General features: G+C 40.7%; 1 protein-coding gene across 3 annotated transcripts; it reads left to right on the forward strand.

The window, feature by feature from the left end:
• The first annotated feature begins 290 nt into the window (after positions 1–290).
• Positions 291–18,084, forward strand: CHST10 (carbohydrate sulfotransferase 10). Of its 3 annotated transcripts, none has more exons than XM_039714169.1 (6): positions 291–457; positions 5,107–5,239; positions 8,119–8,216; positions 10,910–11,144; positions 13,371–13,476; positions 15,425–18,084. In XM_039714169.1, exons 2-6 carry the CDS (start codon positions 5,140–5,142, stop codon positions 15,960–15,962), a joined length of 1,077 nt encoding a protein of 358 aa, XP_039570103.1. In that variant the 5' UTR covers positions 291–457; positions 5,107–5,139; the 3' UTR covers positions 15,963–18,084. The 3 variants fall into 3 exon arrangements, with proteins under 3 accessions (XP_039570103.1, XP_039570102.1, XP_039570101.1); XM_039714168.1 differs by lacking the exon at positions 291–457 and adding an exon at positions 837–1,083; XM_039714167.1 differs by lacking the exon at positions 291–457 and adding an exon at positions 838–1,141.
• Positions 18,085–19,753: the final 1,669 nt, after the last annotated feature.

Genomic DNA, 19,753 nt, shown 5'->3' on the forward strand with positions numbered 1-19,753 from the left:
GAACGGTCGGACTCAAAGATCCTAGAGGTCTTTTCCAATATGAATTATTCAGTGATTTCCAGATACACACACACATATATATATATATTTAAACATGAACGTTAGTGACCTACGAAAGGTATTTTAACAGTTAAAAAAACCCAAACGTAACAACCGAAACACACGTATACAAGTGTACACTCGTGAGTCCGCCGGAACGCCACGCTCGAGGGGAAGGAGGGAAGAGGCGTGGCGGGGAAGGAGGGCAGAGCTGCCCAGCCCGCCCTCTGTTCCTCCCTCCCTCCCGCCTTCGGGCGGCCGGGTGCGGCGCTGCGTCTTCTCGCAGCCGAACCGGGCCGTCCCCGCGGCGGCCTTCACCTTCCTCCCCTTCCTGGCGGCTGGGCTGGGGCCTGCCCGCGGCCCCGGCGGGAGATGGCGGCGGCGGCGGGGGGCCGCGGGCAGCGGCGCTGGAGGGCCGGTAAGCCGGGCAGGGGCCGGGCGGGCCGCGGGGGGAGGCCTGGCGGCCGCTGGCCCGGGCGGAGGCTCCTCCTGCACCCCGGGTCGGGCGGGGAAGCCAGCGGGCGCTGCATGTGCTGCCCGGCTCTGCCGGCTGAGGGGAAGCCCGCTCAGCTTCGTCGTCCTCCTCCAGGACGGGAAAAGTTTATGTCTGTTCATCCTAGGTCCTTGCGCCCGGAGCCGGGCTGGGACTGGCGCTGGGCATTGCCTCGGCTCGTCCCCTGCCGTCCGAGCACGGCCCCGTCCCCTTTTCTTGGTGGGACCGCTCTGGTCTTACGGGATGGTGAATGGAGCACCCGTGAAGCCTGGACGCCGCCGTTCCCAGCTGTGAAGAGCGCGGGGTGCCCGCTGGAGCGGGAGCTGGTGTCTGTCAGACGGGGCACGGCGTGCGGAGGGGAGGCCGGTCCCGGGCCGCCGTGGGTCCCGCAGCCCGGGCGGCCCTGGTGCGCGGTTCGCATCCCGTGACAGGTGAACTGCGTGCGCAGGGAGCGCTCCGGGCCCCAGCGGGAGCTGGAAGAGCCGACACGCAGGCCTGTTAGTGCCCTCGGGAGGAGGCGAGCCTTAGGAAAGAACCAGCCTGTTAACGATGTATGTTAGAACGTCAAGCAGCACCATGCAACTTGCCAAAGGACCGTCTGTGATATATGTTAGTCTGATTTTTTTTTTTAAGTAGAACAAACTGGCCAGATTTTCTTACCTGTAAAATGACACAAAAGAAGCATTGGTGAAAATGAATTAGGTTGTCCCAGTTAGCTGTTGGTTGGCCTTCCTTACAAGTTCCATTTCCAGTGACGTGAGTCATCATGTGCTGATGGGCAAGCAGTTGGGAGTTTGAGCCTCCTGGCGTGTCCCTGCCATTGACGATGCGTGCAGGGACTGTCCTGCCAAGGAGCCCCTGTGCTAGCAGCACAAGCTGCAGAGCCAGAGACTGTGCACTGAGTTTTAATGCTGCTTGCATCGTTCGCCCTTTGTCCCGTCATTCACTTGAAGGCAGCAGTCTTCTGCAAAGAATGAGTGTTTATTCGAGGTAGCAGGTTACTTGCGGGCCTCTGGTCAAGCCTGCAACTCTGTGTCTTGATCTCTGGTTCATGTTTGTGTTGTGTGTTGGTGATCCTATTTTTTTCTCATGGAAAACCCTTCACCTGGCTAATCTGAGTGCTATGTGACAGTTTGCCTTTGTGGTAGCCCTGAGAGGGAAGGACAGAGGAATAGGTGGGCACAGGAATTCTGAGATCTTGTGTTTCTAAAAAGTGTAGAATTGCAGTAAGAGGGAGAAACTAACCAGAAAGCTGTGTATTTCATTGTGAGAAAATAGACTAAACCTTCAACATATTTCTTGCTTTTGTCTACTTGTAGAGAAAAATTGTATTTTAGACAACCAGAAATGGATGACTGTTTTGGAAGCTGAAGGAGCCTTTTAAAGAGAAAAACCAGAAGCTAGTACATGTATTTGCTAGAAATAAAGGCAGAGATAAAATAGGAAATGCAGTTGCCCTATGTGAAAACAATAAAAATATTAAGACAGAGAAACAACATAAACACTTCTTTTTTTTTTAAGTACTGGTTGTTGCATTTAAGTGAGCATAATGGTTGAGGTACTCCTGTCTGTAACTTTGAATAGTTCTGCTTCTTGAGATCAGTGTTGAGCTGCTGATACAGATGTTGATACAGTACTTTAGGATGCTAGAAGTAACAGTGTAGTAACATCATAATTACATTGTGACAGATCCTTTGACAAGACTCTTGCATTCCTGAGCATGGTTGCAGATTTCATGTGCACATTAAAACAAAAGAGTAGACAAAACTGCTAAATGTTTTCCTCTCAGCTTCCACGTCTTGAAGGGTAAAAGTGGTGGTTCTTATGGATGGGGCTGCAGTTCTGACCCCTTTCTGCTCTCTAAGCCCTGTCTTTAAGGTGAGAATTGTACTGCTTGTGGGTGACTGGCTGAAATGCTCTCCTGTCCCTGCAGCACAGGACCTGGCAGCAGGGTCCTCTCTCCACTAACTGCATTTCAGGTCAGAGCACACAGGAACTGCATTTCCCATGTGATTTAACACAATTTCTTGGAAATCCAATACATAAATTACATAAGGGGATATAGATCAATAGTCTTTAATGAATGGTGTGCATCCATCACTGTTATGGAAGTGGGCAGGCCAGCAGGGATGCTATGAATGTTGGAGGCAGTTGGTACCCTGCTTTATGTAGGACAAATATACTGAGTTGGGCAGAGAGGTTTGGCCCAGACTTTTCATTATACCTCTGGAAAGCCCATAGCTGCTTGTTAGAGATTTTCTTCCTGCAGAGTGTTCTCTGCAAGCTTCTGTCAGTCTGCTGCATTCAGTGTTTTGAATGTTGAACGGTTCTCATGGTTTTAGCAGAGCTACCTAAAAAGTAAAAAATGTCATTGCTACACTTCTGTGTCAGATCTGAATTTTTGTCTTCTGTGAGAGCTGGAAATGAACGCAGTATCTGAGAGTAAAGGTAACAAATCTCAGCGCTTAAGTGGAAGATGGTGCATTTCATGGCAGACTGAAAAATGAGGACCTTTGAGACCTGGTGGTTGGTTTCAGCATGAATCTTAGGGCAGACTTGCTTTAGTGCAGTGGTAGGATGGGAATAACTTTTGAACTACTTAGCTGACAGGAGGCCAGTCTGATGGAATTCCTGTGATATTTGTATTTCCTGGTTAACAGTTTTCCAGATCATGAAGAATAAACATGTTTGGGATGTTGCATGATCAGTTGTCAGCCAGGGAATTGCAGCAAAAAACAGGAGATGACAAACATTGTCTTAATGGAGGTCACAGCATCTGTAGTTGCCCAAAAGACAGTTGATGCCTAGGTGTGGTGTTTTTAGAACTACTTAAAAATGAACTCATGGAAGAGGGGGAGAGAAAGAAGCATTAAGAAGCCAAGCTGAAAAGCCACACTGAGAAGATAAAAGTAGGCCTGAACACTGCCATCCTAGCTAATTTTTTTCCCTTTAACTGGAGATACTCAGTTTTTTTCATCCTCTTACCAATTTTGCATACATCATTTGGGTCCCAAGTCTGTTTTGAACTGCTTGACTGCCTGCACAGGTTTTCAGCTTATCCTGAAGATGGTTCACTGCTGTCAGTATGGAGAGAATTCTTCCTGGAAACATTTTTATTGCTGGAAGGCAAAAGCTAGTTGGAAAAGCTCTGGCACCTGTAGCAGTAGTAGTTGCAAGTGGACATGCTGAAACAACATCAAAACCAGGCTTACTTCTGTTATTGAAGCTTTGTGGGAATGAGCAAAGTGGAATACTGGTATATGACTGAGAAACTTAGTAAACACTTCCTTAGAAGTGTTAGCTAACATTTTTTTTGCATCATACTGGGAATGAGGGCATTTCTTGTATTCCTTGGCAATTCACTTAAATGCCAGTATAGAAATTGTGATCACAAACCATGCAGACGTGACTCTCAATGAAGTTGCATGTGGCTACTTTAGGACTGAGTTTGATCCTATTGCTAGTTATGGGATTGTTGTGAGGATGTCATTGCATGAGATTTTTGTATTAGATTGCCTTTGGTTAAATGCTTGGATGTTGTGTTGCATGTGTTCTCAAAAGGAAGCATTCACTCTGTTCAGCCCCCCAGGTGTCTTATCTCTCCAGCAACAGTAGAGACAATAGTGCTATATTTTTGTAGGTTTTGGATGTGGGTTATTTTTTTATTTGCAGTGGAGTTTTCACAGATACCTGGTGTCCACCCCTGTGTATATTGCCCATCAGAAGTTGGAAATTCAGCCTAAAATTTTCCATTTCTCTTAGTGGCTGGGAATGTCAATCTCTTTTATCATTGGTTTCCTTATATTTAATCTTACAGTCATAGAAAAAAAAAATCAAGATAGCAGTTTCAAAAACCAGGATAGAACTGCGTGTATTCAGTCAGTTCCTGTAGGTGGTTTCTTTGCACATTAAAGCTGCAGACTCAATTGTTTGGGTAACCCTTCCTGCACTCCTGTGGAAGTTCTGTCTTTGAGGCTTACCTGCAAGGATACAGCTACACGTAGTAGGCAGTGCTGCAAGGAAACTGAAAAATATTTGCCCAGCTTAAGCTTAGTGTTCCAGCTTGGTAGCTTCCAGCCTGTAATTTCTGTAGGCTGGGCAGGGGAAGAGTCTGTGTTATATGTCTTAAGCTGACTTGGGATAGCCAAGTACAGTGTTAATGTTACATCTACCACTGAGAGTACAGCTTTCTTCATTCTCCCTTCCTTTCCTACAATGGGCTGTCTTGCTAAGCTGAATCAAAAAGGAAACTTTTCTTTTAAAAAATGGGGTTTTTGATCTATCTCCCCAAGCAGTCAGACAGACAGTGCTATTCCCAGCACAAGGAGGAGGGGGGAATGTGAGCATGGGTGAAGGAGTGAAGCCTCCCTTTGATAGCAGCCAGTGGTTCCATTGTCTCAGCCTTAATGTTGCCTAAAAATATGGCTGAATGAACAAAAAGTTAAATGTGGAATTTACCTCTATGTTTTATGACACACATACATATTAAAGTTTTTTATTTTTGGTTATGCAAAGTATTTTTGCTAAACTGTAACAAAAATAATTAATGTGTCAATCTTTTCTCTTTCAAACAGGAAGTGCCAACTTTATATGGCTCATCTGACAACATGCACCACCGGTGGCTGCTGCTAGCTGCATGCTTTTGGGTGATATTCATGTTCATGGTTGCTAGCAAGTTTATCACATTGACTTTTAAAGACCCAGATGGTAAGTTTAGCTTTAATGTTTGATGTGAAACAGAAAATTGAACAGTGCTTCACAAAAATACTCCTTTTCTATGAAAGTAGTTTTTGGCATGTTATCACTTCTTCAGTAGGACTGAGAACAGAACAACTAAATGTCTGGAAGTGACAGTACTGATACTCAGCTCCATTTCTTGCTAGAAGTCTACACATCTAACATCACAGGAGATTTTTTTGGTGGTTAAGAACAGAAGGGATCGTGTTTGGCAGTACTGTCTTGGCAGGTCTGTTTTTTCAAATACATTTTGTTTCAGTATCATGATCGACCAGGGGTTGAAGCTATGTGCGAAAACAGCAGAGCACTATTACCTGTTTAAAGTTAAAAGAGGGCCAGAGGGTACTGAAGTATCATTTCACATGGTACTAGCTTCTGCCTTTTTATTAAACAGCAGAGCACTATTACCTGTTTAAAGTTAAAAGAGGGCCAGAGGGTACTGAAGAGTTAATTTCACATGATACTAGCTTCTGCCTTTTTATCACTGCTTGTCTTGTGCCTGAGGCATTATGTAAAACTTGTGGAAAGTTTTATTTCATTTGCAATGCACTTTGCCTAGCCACCTCTGGCCTGCTTCTTGCATTCAGTTTTATCCCCTGCTATTTGACTTGTAAACAGCTTATAGGCTTTTGCTCAGATTAAGTAGCCGAGATGTTATTAAGATGATGAGGAATTTAAGCCATTTGATGACACCACACAGCATGTTACTTTTGTGTCTGCTGGGGAGCTGCTCTTACAAAGCCACCCTACAGAGAGTTTGGGTGAAGGTGATAGTAGGACTTTGAGTCTTAAGAGATCTGTTTCTGCATCTTCCTAAGACACGCAAAAAATATGTAAGTTTTGTAGCATTGACACTTGTGCCGTGTTTTTCAATAACTTGATAATGGATAAATACATTAGGTGTAGCTTTATAAATAATATGCATCTATGTGAAGATTTATTCAGCAAGTCTTACAGGGGAGAAATGTAGACTAACTTAGCTTTCCTTGGACCCAGCTGTTCTGTCCTAGTATATCTGCAAATCAGCTGGTCCTATGTTAGGTAGTTGTATCTTCCAGTATTTCACTCTATACCAATTCTTGTTTCCCAAGTGTTCTTTGAGGGTTCCTTTTAATCAGAATCTGTCAGGAAAATTAAAATGTAGTTTAAAAGAATAATTAGAGCATAGCCTCTGCATTTATATTTGACAGCTTTTATCTTGGCTTGCCAAGTTTTCCAAGTTTTTTCTCTTTTTTTTTTTCTTATGCTGAATCTTCCACTCCTTTTGAATAGTTCTCTGAGCAGATAAATTCTTAAGCTTGTCCTGCAAAGGCATGACTGTAGATAAGTGTATATATGTGTTGTAGTGTTTGTAATAAAACTAATTAAAGGAAATACTTTGAATATACCAACAGAATTTTGGAGGAAGTCCAAACAGGATGGCAAATCCTGAAGAAGCTCTTCTAGACTTAATAAAATATGACTTGTCAGAAATTTTTCTTATTTGGATGTGTTTTCCTAGCAGATGGAATAAAACCAGCAGATGCTCAATGAATCAATGTTCTTTTGTTTAAGCCTTTTGCTGATGTCTTGGGTGCATGAGCAATAGGAACTTCTTAAGGACCAAGTGTCTGTCCATCTTTCCTAGTAGCATCTACAGGCATGCTTTTACACAATGATAGTGGGAAAATAGTTTAGCTACTCTTTCACTGAATCAGATTACTTGTATTTTACAGAAGAACACCACGAAGCAAGTCTGTGCACAGCAACAATTACTGTTTCTGAATGCTTGAATGCTTACATTGCTTTCAGTTTTAACTTGCTTTTCCGTGTGTGCCCTTTGTTAAAATCCAGTGTAGGCAGAATAGAGTACTCCCTGAAGAAAAGGACAGTGCACACACTTTCTCAACCATCAAATAGTAAGCCCCTGTGGATGCAGATGAGGAAACATTATTCATAGAAGAATCTATGTGAAAAGAAAAGTAATCCAATATGGATGGAAATAATTTTTCAGGAAGAAAACTTGTTCTTTTTGCTTTGTAGTTGGGGAAAGCTGCTTCAAATTATTTTTTATTTTTCTGCACTGTGTAGACTAAAGCTAAAACCTTGTGTTATTTTTTGGTTTTTCTGTACCATACTAAATGCAAAAGATGAAAAGGATTCTTCCTTACATGCTTTAATTTGGTTTCAAACTATTAGCTGTCCTAAAATCACTAAAAAAGAAAAAGAGTATCAGCTGAGTTTGTTGTTGTGAAAATCTCTAAGGAAGGCCATCAGTCCAGTAATAAAGGAAGAGGTGATCTTTATTTGTTGTTGATTATTGGTGCTTACTTAGAGTACCGCAGAAATAAAAGGGTGTCCATAACAACACTTTTCTTCTTGTAAGTTTAATAGTCTACAAAAGAAGAAACATTTTTACTAATATAAGGAGTGAAAGGAACCTGATAGATTTAAGTTTTTTATTTGGACGTGCTTTGGCAAGTTCATTGAAAAATAAAAATCTCCTGTGCACAAGTCCATATAGTTATACCAAATTGTCTATCATTTAAGGTATTTGGATTCAAGACTTTGATGTCTCTGCACACATTTTAGAAAAAGCAAAGAAAACAACCAAAAAAACCAAGTAAAATATAACAGATATGTTTCTTTGCTAAAACTCAAATGAAGTTGCATCCGAAATTCCCAGAGTACATCCTTTAAAATATTCATATTCTGTGTCTGTCTTGTCTAGTACCTTGCCACGTAGAAACAAATCCTAGTGTTTTGTAAGGTCAATACAGAAAGTGAAGTTCATGTGTTTTAGTTGTAAAGCAGAAATAGTTGCTTTCCCCTCACCTTCTATAATGCTGTTATCTCCCTCCCTTCTTTAGGCTATGGTGCCAAGCAAGAGCCATTGATTCTGACAGCTGTGACAAAAGTGGAGGAGGTACATGTGCCAGAGGAAAAACATTGGCCTGAAGAATTCCAGGTGCATACTGTTGAGATAAGGGTTATGTGTATTAAAGAGTAGAAGAAAAGAGATTAAGGAAGGGCTTCCTGTTGTTAAGATGAATTGCTAGACAGGAATTATTTATTCAGGCTGTTCTATTTAGATAGAGCCGACAGAACTCATTTTAACTTCACAAAGCTGGTTTGTTACAGTAATCTGCTGTCTTGTTTCATCTGAATGATTCAACTTAATGTGTTTCCATTTCTAGGAGAAAATTGTTACAGTACTCCTTTATCAAGTCAGGACAGTTGGTTTTGTTAGCCTTTTTAATGTAATGGCCCAGTTTTGGATTACTTGTGTTCTGTCTTGCCATAGCCATCAGGTTTGTGGTTGTTGAGGGCAAGCCTGTGTCTGCTCTACTCTCTTAGATTTCTGCCCAATCTCTCTGCTTCTTTTTATCGCTGTCAATTTCTTCTTCATATTTTGTGCTCTTTGTGTTTCACATTTCAGCATTTTTCCAAAGTAGAACATGAGCACAATGGTAGTCAGTACCAGTTGATCTTTTAGATGCACAGCTCTGTGCTTTCAGCAAATTGACAATGAAACTATGAAAATCCTTTATACAAATGTAAATTTGAGGCCAGTTGCAGAGTGCTCTAAATCAAATTTGTTTTCTTTTTTTTTTGCATTAGCACATTAGTCATCTTATGTTTAAAGTATTTTTGTAATGCAGCATGTAAGGTAGGTTAGCTGTATAAATGTGAATATTTTTGTTTTCATTTTGCAAAAGCACAAAATTTAAGTTACCTTCAAAATACTTGGGAAAAACACTTTGTTCAGTGGAAGGTAGATATGTATAGAGAGTTTTAATAGCTTTCTTTACTAGTATGGAAGAGAATAATATGGTTTCTGGATCTAAAACAATTCCCTCTTGACTTCCTGATAGTGTTAAGTGTAGACTAACAACATTAATTTTGGTTACATGCAGAAAGAATTTATTTGGATAAAATAGTCTGACAGACAGTTCAGATTACATTCTGAGCAGGGGATATTGGAGAAGAGTAACAAACAGAAAAAGCCGATTTTTTTAATTTCCTTATGAAAGGTTGGAACAAAAAGTAAAATAATTCCTTTTTCATCTGTTGCTTGGACGCTGTACCTAAAATCATAGAATCACAGAATGGTTGGAGTTAGAAGGGACTGTTGAAGGTCATCTAGTTCCAAGCCCTCTGCCATGGACAGGGACACCTTTCATTAGCCCAGGTTGCTCAGAGCCCCATCCGACCTGGCCTTGAACATTTCTGGGGTGGGCCATCCACAGCTGCTCTGGGTAGCAGGTTCCAGTGCCTGACCACTCTCATAGGAAAAAAAATCCTTCCTAATGTCTAAACCTGATTTTTTTTTCAGTTGAAAATCATTACCCCTGTCTTGTCACTGCAGGCTCTGGTAAAAAGTCTGTCTTTTTTACAAACCCCTTGTGAGCATTGAGAGGCTGCAGTGGGGTTTTCCTGGAGCCTTTTCTTCCCCAGGCTGAGCTGCCACAGCTGTCTCAGCCTGTCTTCATAGGAGAGGTGCTCCATCTTGGACCATCTTCATGGCCTCCTCTGGACCTTCCCTTAACAGGTCCCTGTCTTCCCTGTGCTGGGGCCCAGGGCTGCGTGCAGCACTCCAGGTGGCAGTAGAGCAGAGTACACGGGGAGAATCACTTCCTTTGTCCTGCTCGCCACTGTGCTTTTTTTATGCAGTTCAGGGTGCAGTTGGCTTTCTGGGCTGCAAGTACACATTGCCAGTACATATCCAATTTTTCACTCATCGGTATCCCCAAGTCCTTGGCAGGGTTGGTCTCAATCCATTCATCCCCTAGTCTGCATTGATATTGGGGATTGCCCTTCAGTTAGTGGAAAGGTGAAAATTTGTCAGTAGAGATTTAAACTTTCCTATCACCTCTTAATTAAAGAAGCTCCTTTTTCCTCTCACTCCACTAGTTGTGAGGCAGAAGGTGGTTGTGGTTCCTTTCTTAGTCTCAGAAAAATGAGAGGTGAAACAGCTCATCCCCTTTGGGGTAAAAGATATCCTGATAATTCTTTTATTTGTCACACTGGTACTCATTGTTCACATTTTTATTACCTGATTTTATTTCAACTTGGATAAATGGAAACACTAGATGCCTACAGGTGCTAGAAAACAACACAACAATACAGAACTTTTATCCTAATTTTTTTCCCAGCCAGATGGGTCACAAAATATTCTGAGTTGGAAAGGATCCACAAGGATCATAGAGTCCAACTCTTAGTCTGCACAGGATGTCCCCAAGAATCGTACCACGGGTCAGCCCCACTTCTCAGAACATAAAGCATAATTTATGTTGGAATTCCTGTCCTAACCTCTCAGAAGCTTTCTTACAGGTTGTTGAAACTCTGTGTGAGTTTCAGTATTTGATCAAGGCATGTTTTATCCACACAGATAAGGCTCTGCTGCTGTGCAGAAGACTGAAATTGTTGTATGGAGAAGTCCTTACTACTGTATATACTACCATGTAATGCTTTAAGAGTTGAACCAAAGTACAGCAGCAGCACAGGAAGCAAACTGTTGGCTACTCCTTAAGTTAATATAAAGCAGTTTTTAATCTGGGCGTCATTAGGGTGCATAGTTTGGGGATTTTTATACTTCATAATTTGATCTGAAAACTAAAGTCTTTAACTTTTTTTTCTTTCTCCTCTCATTTCATAAAGCCAACTGGAAAAGCTTTTTCAGGAAATCTGATCCGCCAACCCCTGGTTCATATGGAAAGACTTGAGCTTCTCAGGAATGTCTGCAGAGACACTACATTGAGAGATCTCTCCCATACTGCAGTTTCCAAATTCGTGTTGGACAGAATATTTGTGTGTGACAAGCACAAGATCCTGTTTTGTCAGACGCCAAAAGTGGGCAACACTCAGTGGAAAAAAGTCTTGATCGTTTTAAATGGTATCTACTTTTCTGTGGGTGTGTGGGTTTCTTTGAGGAGGAGGAGGAGGAAGTGGAATTGCTCTGACTGGGGCAACTGGAAAGGATTCTTTCTGCATTTCTGTACACTGATACTTAATTTCAACTTTTAATTTATCACAGGTGCTTCTATACCTTTCAAAACATCCTCTTAAAATTAGATCTCTTCTTTCTGTAAAAATAAGTATTGTTATTACTTGGCTGTAAAGTTATTTGAGTCATGACAGAGTACCCATATGCGTGTGGTAGGTGAGTTTCAGGTGAGTTTCTTGTCTTTGAAGGGGTGCACTAATTTATAGAATTTGAAAGTGTATTTGAAAGGTATTATTAAGTAGCAATAATATGAAATTTCTGGCTAAAGGCCAGTGACTTTTAACTAGAGATTTTAGCCAGGAAGAAAGCTAGTTAAAACTTGGCAGTTCCTCTTGTTCTGTCTTGCTGAAATTTTGTGTGTTCTATCAGTGAAGCATCTGAAGAGTTACTCAGATTCGGAGGTGCTTAACACAATAGTTTGGTCACCAAAGGTATAAAAGATGGTGAAAGAAGGAATAAAGGGGCAAGTGTGTTGAAAAATTAGCAAATGATCTGTGTCCCTCAGCAAAGATTTTCTAATAAGCAGTACTAACATTAAAAACTTTAATGTTAATTTCATCCTTGATCTATGGATGTGAACTAAAAATCTAGCAGATATTCCCATACCTATGTGTGTGCATGTTTGTTAATACCTATGAAAGCCACACTCAAAATACTAAATATGGAACTATATGAGGGCATTGGAAGTACCTGCTCTTAGCAGCACTTGAGAGATAACATGCAAAGAATGCCTCAGGATGGGCAGGCATGTATTGGCTATGCTGAGTGGAGGATAACTCACATTTTAACAGCAGGGAACTTTTCACCTTGAGTTTCCTAGTTCTGTCATGTTGGATAATGATAGAAAATTGCTTTCCATTGCTTCCACACTGGTCTCTTTTGCCTTAAGCTGCCCGTGCACTGGTATCTGCTGATGAAGGCTACTGCCGTGGTTGACTTAACTTTCTCCTCTTTGGGTAGTCTCAGAAGGCAGAGCTGATACTTGAGGGCGAATAATTTATGCCCAAATACATAAATGATATTTGGAGGTTCAGGAGGGGGAAATGCAGCTGTGGCACTGTGGGGGAGCTAACTGCTACTGCTTGTACTGACTGTGTTCTCTGAATGAATGCAAGGTATCGGTTTCTGAGGCAGTCTCATCTGACATCTATTGTCCACATATGATTCACCTATGGTACCAAACCTGAAAGTGATAAAATACAACCCCAGTCCCCACCACTCACCCCTGCCTCCTTCAGGAAAAAAAAAAGTTTGGAAAACTGAGCAGCTGAGTGGTGTGTGTTATTCACTTCAATTCTGGAAACAAGAAGGCTGTAAAGGCTTTCACTTAACAGGCTTGTTTTGTAGCACCCTGTGCTTGTTGCAGGTTGATATTCTGAAACTATGCTGCTATGTGAAGGCTTATGCCTAAAGCCCAGGGGGCCACATGAGATGTTTCTCAAGGTCATAAAACCTTCCAGGATCAGGATACTAAAATGAACACAGCAGAGTTGTGACGTTATTTTTCTTGTCAGCTCATGTGCTTGCAGAAATGAGTATCTGGAGACTTGTGTTGTTAATTTTAGTGCCTTTTAATCTGTGGAGTATTCTCTGATTGGAATTTTTGTTTCATCACAGCATACTTGTTAAAAAAACTTTATGGATCCTTAAAGCAAAGTACTTTTGCATTGAAGCAGTTCCAAAAGCAGCTCATAGCATTTATTTTTGTTGGTGGTTGAAACTCAGCCAAAAAGCGGGTTCCTTCTTCTGAGTTAATCCTGAAAGTCTTCCTCCATTTGTATGTGCAGGCAGAGGAAAAGAGAATGGGGACACTGACATGTGAGGAGTTACAGGCTTAGACATAATTGCTGATGAGATTTGCGTAATATGCTTTTCTGAGAATTTTTGGGCGATTTGGTCTTGGACCTTGATGTCACATACCCTAAAAAATTTTAACAGTTTTCAGCTTTGCAGTCAGAATCTCTCATAATTTAATAGTTTTAAACATAGTAACTTTAAACAGTAAAAATAAAGGAAAGACATAAAACTGTCAGCCAAAGGCCTGCATGCTTGCTTATACTCACTTTTTTTTTTCCCTTGAATTAATCATTTGCTCTCTTATTTTGATTTGTTCAGGAGCATTTTCTTCCATAGAAGAGATCCCAGAAAACATTGTACATGATCATGAGAAGAATGGACTTCCACGCTTGTCCTCTTTCAGTGACTCTGAAATTAAAAAACGGTAAGTGGCCCTGCCAGTGAGTGTGGAGGGGTTTGAGATCAGTGGTGTTATGAGCAATCAAGGGTACAGCTGAAGTCTGTGTCTGAAACTGAGGGCACCAGGATTTCTGCTCCACCACTTGTATATGGCACTATTCTGTTATCCTCACAGATGTTGCTGTATCTGCCTTCTTCCTGGCTTTGAAGAAGAGCACTAGTGTAATTAGTGATATAGTTAGGTGAGCCAACCAGCTCCCTGGGATATAAGGTTTCTGTAATTCAATGCCTACCTAGTTGTTAGATAGCTGACCTTCAGAACCAAAGGTTTAATTGGACAGCCCATCCATGCCTCATATGGTAAATCTTACTGCCTACAGGTAAGATTGTCATTGCAGTAGACTTACCTACTGGGATTGAACTGGTTAGGTTTAAATTATTGGTGCTTCTTAGGGCCAGAATATTTTCCATTCAGCTGAACCACTTTGTTGTCCTGTTTAAGTGCTTCTGGTTATTTTCAGAGCCAAAAAATACTCTGCAATAGAACTTCTACATTACTTTGGCTAGATTTTTAACAGTGCCTGCTGTCATCTCTATTAGAGTCTATGCCATATAAAATCCCTGTAAGGGGTGGCAACATAGAGAGAACAGAACATAGGATGACAGTGGACGCTTGTAAGCCTGTTCTTGCATGGGTTTGTGTGCATTACACCGTTCTGAAAAGTCAGCCCTTTATACATGTGTCATATGTTAGTGGAGTTCAGCCCAGGGGTTTTTGTTGCATGCAGTGGCACAAGGACATTTATCACATCTGTGCCTGTAGAACTGGGGTCACTTGATTGTGTTCATACTGTATGGAGGAAAATACTGTCACTGCATTCTTGAGAACGTGGATCTGTTTCCCTCCCTGTGAGCAGCCTTGCAGAAAGCAACTGTTCACCTGGGGGTAAACCCTAGTTAGGATACATGAAGTTGGATCCATTATTGCTTGGGTTGTTGTATTCTGCTCAGCATGGAAGCTATGCTGGAGGTGTGTAACATGGGTTCGGTTTGGATCTGAAATTACCAGAGTTTTCGGTGTGGAAAGCAGGATGGTGTGGATCTGTTGACTCAGTTTGCTGACCTCTACCTAGCCCTGCCTGGCTAGGAGTAAGTCAGGAGTATCTGAAGTATGATGCAAGTGGTGTACTGGCTGAAGAGTTTATCCACATCCAGTCCATCCATCCTTATTTCAGTTAGGACTGGGCTCTCAATCTCTTTTCTTAGCTATTTATTGAAATAAACTTTGTTTTCAATTTATTCCTCCTACAGATAATGTGACTACAGAATATTGCATATTACAGTATCACAGTAATACATTAAATTCTCTAACTGTGGTCTCATTTTCAGTAGTGTTTTCAGCCATTATTGAAAGCATGACGAAACATCAAAATAAAATACCATTCTTAACTTCTTTGTACTTAAGCAGGAATTTATCTAACTGCTTGCCAGTGAAAAATGCTGCCTTCTATATGCATTTTATTGGTGCAGCTATATGCATTTAGCTGCACCAATGCACTTTTCTCCACTGCCAGTGAAAAATGCTGCCTTCTATATGCATTTAGATGCACCAATGCACTTTTCTCCATGTCCTTAAGTATTTTGGTTTTTTGAGCCTGATCACATGACATTGGAAATATTTTTAACTTGGAGCTCTCAGTGTCTTTTGTCTCCTGTTTATTATGGACTGAGATAAGCTAAACTCCTCCATTTGAATAATATGTGAAAACTAGGATTAACCATTTCTTCTTTGTCCTGTATGTAAAAACTGCTAGTAAGAAGACAGAAATTGTATTTAGTTCTATTGATTATAATATTGGTGCAAGTGCTCTAAGATTCATGTTGCTGAGTCTGTGGTCAGAGTTCATGTACATTTTGTAAGTATATGTTAAGCACTTTCCTTAATTATTTAATTTTTTTCTTCCTCTGTTTAGACTGAATTTATACTTCAAGTTTTTTATTGTTAGAGATCCATTTGAAAGACTTATTTCTGCGTTTAAGGACAAGTTTGTGCACAATCCTCGTTTTGAACCTTGGTACCGGCATGAAATTGCTCCCGGCATCATTCGTAAGTACAGGAAGAACCGCACAGAGACCAAAGGGCTGCAGTTTGAGGATTTTGTGCGCTACCTGGGGGACCCTAATCACCGATGGCTGGATCTTCAGTTTGGTGACCACATCATTCACTGGGTAACATACGTGGAACTTTGTGCTCCCTGTGAAATCACATACAGTGTGATCGGACACCACGAAACCCTGGAGGACGATGCTCCCTATATCCTGAAAGCAGCTGGCATAGACCACTTGGTGTCATACCCCACAATCCCACCAGGCATAACAGTGTACAACAGAACAAAAGTAGAGCGGTATTTTTCAGGAATTAGCAAGAGAGACATAAGACGCCTCTATGCACGATTTGAAGGCGATTTTAAACTCTTTGGTTATCGTGAGCCTGATTTCTTGCTTAACTGACACCTGGGATAAGATCTGAAAAAATGTCTCGTGGATTAATCTAAACCTGTGTGAATACCAGCTGCAACACTGGCAGAGCTGAGAATGACCATTTGTTTTCTAGCTTTTTGATGTTGCTCCACTTTTCAGTGAAGTATTTGTCATATGAACAACTAGGGGCTTATAGTTGTTGTTTCCTGACTATGTTTTCAGCACGTTATTGCAATCTGTTAGGAATTATGTCTCTGTTATAGAAAATACAGAATTTGACTTCTCTCCTCTTCCCTCCCGGAAAAAAGAGGGAGAACAAATGGGCTATGATCTTCCTCTCCTCCCAGACAGAATGCCATTTTTGAAATGTTAAGTATTTGTAAAGGTGGCAATTTCACTGTAGGTTAACCCTGACATGTGGGTAAACATAATGATTCCTGCTCATGAGAAAGTCATGTAGTCTCCCATGAGCTTTGTAAATCAGAGGCCAGTACAAGACTAGAAATTAATTAAATGCTTGACAAATATAGTCATCTAGGTTCTGTCATGTGACTGCTACAATAATGCTGATCTAATCCCATTCTTGTTTGTCAAAAAAATGAACCTAATTAGAAGCTTTTAGGGATGTACAAAAATGAACTGATTTCACATCCCAAATGTCTCTGTGTTTTTGTCAAGTGTTTACTGTATTTACTACTGGTGTATTGAGCCTCATAATTCTACTTTTGATTTTCAAGAGATTATTTAACTCCTGGCTATGTAAGTTATGTGAGAACACCAGCTGCAAGTGGAGCATAGAAGAAATATGAAACTGGTAAGGAAACCATTAAGGAAAATTAATTTAAGGTATCAGTTGTATTTGTGGGAGCACATAGAATAATCACAAGATGCTCTCACGCAATTTAACTTGTCTTCTAACAGTTAAGATTAATAAAGAAGTTACAAAAGCAAGATGTCATATTAAAGAGCTGCTTACTTGGATTCAAGATCCACCTTTTTCTTGTATCCAGCCTTGTTCTTATATCCAGTACCTCAGAGAATGGAAAGTTTATCCCCCTCTGAAAATTCATCTCCCTACTGCTAAAGGAGAGGAGACAAGATGAATCCCTGATATTTCCAGTGATTCACTGCCATGGTGTCCCAAGTCAAAAATTACTAACATTTATGTTACTGATGTGGTAAATTAGCTATTTGCCAAAAGCTTAAATGTTGCCTAAATTTGTGTACCCATTTTATGCGTTAAAAAAAAAAGAACTGAATTGGGTGGATGCAGTCATCATATTTGCTTTTGCTTGTATTTTGTCTTGTAAAGAGCAGTCTCTTGTCTGAGTTCACCAGCAATAAAAATCAGTGTGCTGCTAGAGGAGAGATAGACCAAATATCTGAAATACAGGAATTGCCCTGTCATAGTGAGCATGTGAACTGTATTTTTTAAATCATAGTCCCAAAAGATTTATTTTCAGATCAGCATAATGTTGCTGGCTAGAAATACTAATGATGGCCAGTGCTATGGAATCTGTTTTTAATCCAGCCACTGTATATTTTTGATAGCTTTCTGTATTAACACAAGGCAGCATCTTGCACTTGTGTAAAAGGAAAGCTGTGCCAAGCTGACATGTGGTGCTACCCACAAACAGGAAGCCCTGTTGCAGGTGGAAGTGATTTCAGAAAGATCTCAACAGATGAACTGAAATAAAGGAGAATCATTAACTGGGCATTGTTAGCAAGAGAATAATCCAGGGTGGCAAAGTTGGAAGGTAGGATATTCTTTCAGGTTGGTTTGTTTTGGTTTTTTTAACAATTACAGTGCCCTAACTTGTTAGTTCTTAACCAATGATAAAAAGATGTTAACAGCTCCAGGTTTTTCTGTGGTTTTCTTAATATGGAAACTTAGCAAAATGCACTGATAAATGCATTTTGGAGCTAATAACCTGATTGATTACCTTGCTGCCAGTTTGAAATGTAACAGTGAATAATGTATAGTAAATTCAGGCCTTAAAGTTTAATAAAGTAGAATTGTTTTTCCTCTGAAAGTGTAAGCTACTGATCACACAGAAGGCCAATGTATGTTTTTCTTTTTCTTGGTAAATTACTTTATATATTGCTTGCTTAAAAATTGCCAGATGAAAAGTGCGACATAAATATTAAGTAATAATATTTTTTTCTGGTAGCTTTCTCTGCATTGAGTTCTGAACAGAGCTATGGACTGACCTAGGCAGAGGTGTATAATCCTCTCCCATCTCTGTGTCCCATCTCATGCTTTTCAGGCTGCAACTGGAATGCATGTTATCATTTCTTCAATTCAAATGCGAAGTTTCTCCATTCAGTTATATGTTCCTGAACTATATTTTCTTTCTAGAAGCGTGGGTTTTTTCCTTACATGGCTGCAGTAACAATGGTGCAATTTTGGTACATCTCTTGAGGAAAGTGGTATACCATGATGTTCCTTGGCAGGGTGTAGTAGGGCTCTCCTTAAATTGGTGCAGTGCAGGCAGGACAGTCAGTGTGCTGTGTTAGGGAGGAGGCTCTTGCCATGCTACTTATGATAAATTAAATGCTTGTGGTTTGTTTCAGCTTGATTGTACTCTGCACAAGGCTTTTACAAATGTAGTCTCAGTGACACACACAAACATCATTTGGCTGTTCAGATGTTATTTGCATACCACTTTCAAACTGCAGATGATACTTATGTCATATTTTTGGAACTGCTGGCCTAGATTATTCTTTCTCCTTTCTTATTATTGTTACAGCTCCAGAAAACAAATTCACATCTTTACTTTGTACATCTGTGTCTCTTTGTTGTCTCCCCTCGGCAGCTTTTGAATCCTTTGGCCCATTTTAACCACATTTTGCAAAGGAAACTCAAGGGGTAGTGAGTTGAAGTAATTTTCTTGAAAATCAGAGGAAAAACACTCCTTGTACATCAGAGAGTCCATACTGTATGTTGACTTTAGCAAAAGTGCAGACAGGAATCAGTTTTACTGTATCTGCTCACATGGAGCTCCTGGTTTCTAATGGACTCCTGTTCCCTACTGCTCCCTACAGCCTGGCCTCTTATCTCAGCCGAGACAAAAATTAAATTCAGCTATATTGCATAGGTCTGTTATCTTCACGTTCCTAATAAAATTGAGCTGACTGTGTTTTTTGAGATCTTGAGAGTAAGAGGGTTTGTCTTGTGAAAATGGATTCAGAATTCACTTGCTTGTGAAACAACTTTATGGAAATGCCTATCCCCTTTCCTTTTAACTTCAGCACACAGTGCATTGTCACTGCTGTGCTTTCTGATTGCGTGCCATGAAGATGTTTTTCTGTAGTTAAAAATACATGTGCTTTTTTTTTTTGCCCTTTTTTTTGGGAACTGTTCTGTCAAAGAAAATGTCTTGAAAATATGAGTTCTTCCCAAAAAAAGCATGTTGTTTTCTGATTCATGCACAAATGCTGCCCTGCTTGTACTGAGGGTAAGGCTCCCTGCTGCTCCGTTGTGTCTCCATCCTCAGATTAGGGAAGCCATCAGACAGCTCTGGCTTTTGTGCAACATCACTTTTTCCTTGAGGTGTTAATAACTTTGTGGGCTGGGAAAGCAGCCTTTGATCTTATCTGTGCTCCATAAAGTTTGCTGAGAAAAAGAGTGATTATATAGGGATTGCTTAAGCTTATTTTCTCAGATGAAAAAGGATCTCTTGTCAGTGTATCTGCCTGTGTCTGATATCTCTTAATTGACAGAGAGAGGGAGAATGATCTTTCTGATTAATGGATTTGTAGTGATTTATGCTAAGCCCCCATCCTATTTTTTGTTATAGCAACATGAAGGGAGCTGGAAG

The sequence above is a fragment of the Passer montanus genome, unplaced genomic scaffold (assembly GCF_014805655.1).
Source record: "Passer montanus isolate IOZ18808 unplaced genomic scaffold, ASM1480565v1 scaffold3, whole genome shotgun sequence".
Taxonomy (NCBI): Eukaryota; Metazoa; Chordata; class Aves; order Passeriformes; family Passeridae; genus Passer; species Passer montanus.

Coding starts and splice junctions, on each gene's coding strand:
- CHST10 (XM_039714167.1), top strand. CDS start 1,082: ATGTATGTTAGAACGTCAAGCAGCACCATGCAACTTGCCAAAGGACCG. Junction 5,240..8,118: donor GACTTTTAAAGACCCAGATG/GTAAGTTTAGCT, acceptor TCCCTTCTTTAG/GCTATGGTGCCAAGCAAGAG. Junction 11,145..13,370: donor AGTCTTGATCGTTTTAAATG/GTATCTACTTTT, acceptor TGATTTGTTCAG/GAGCATTTTCTTCCATAGAA.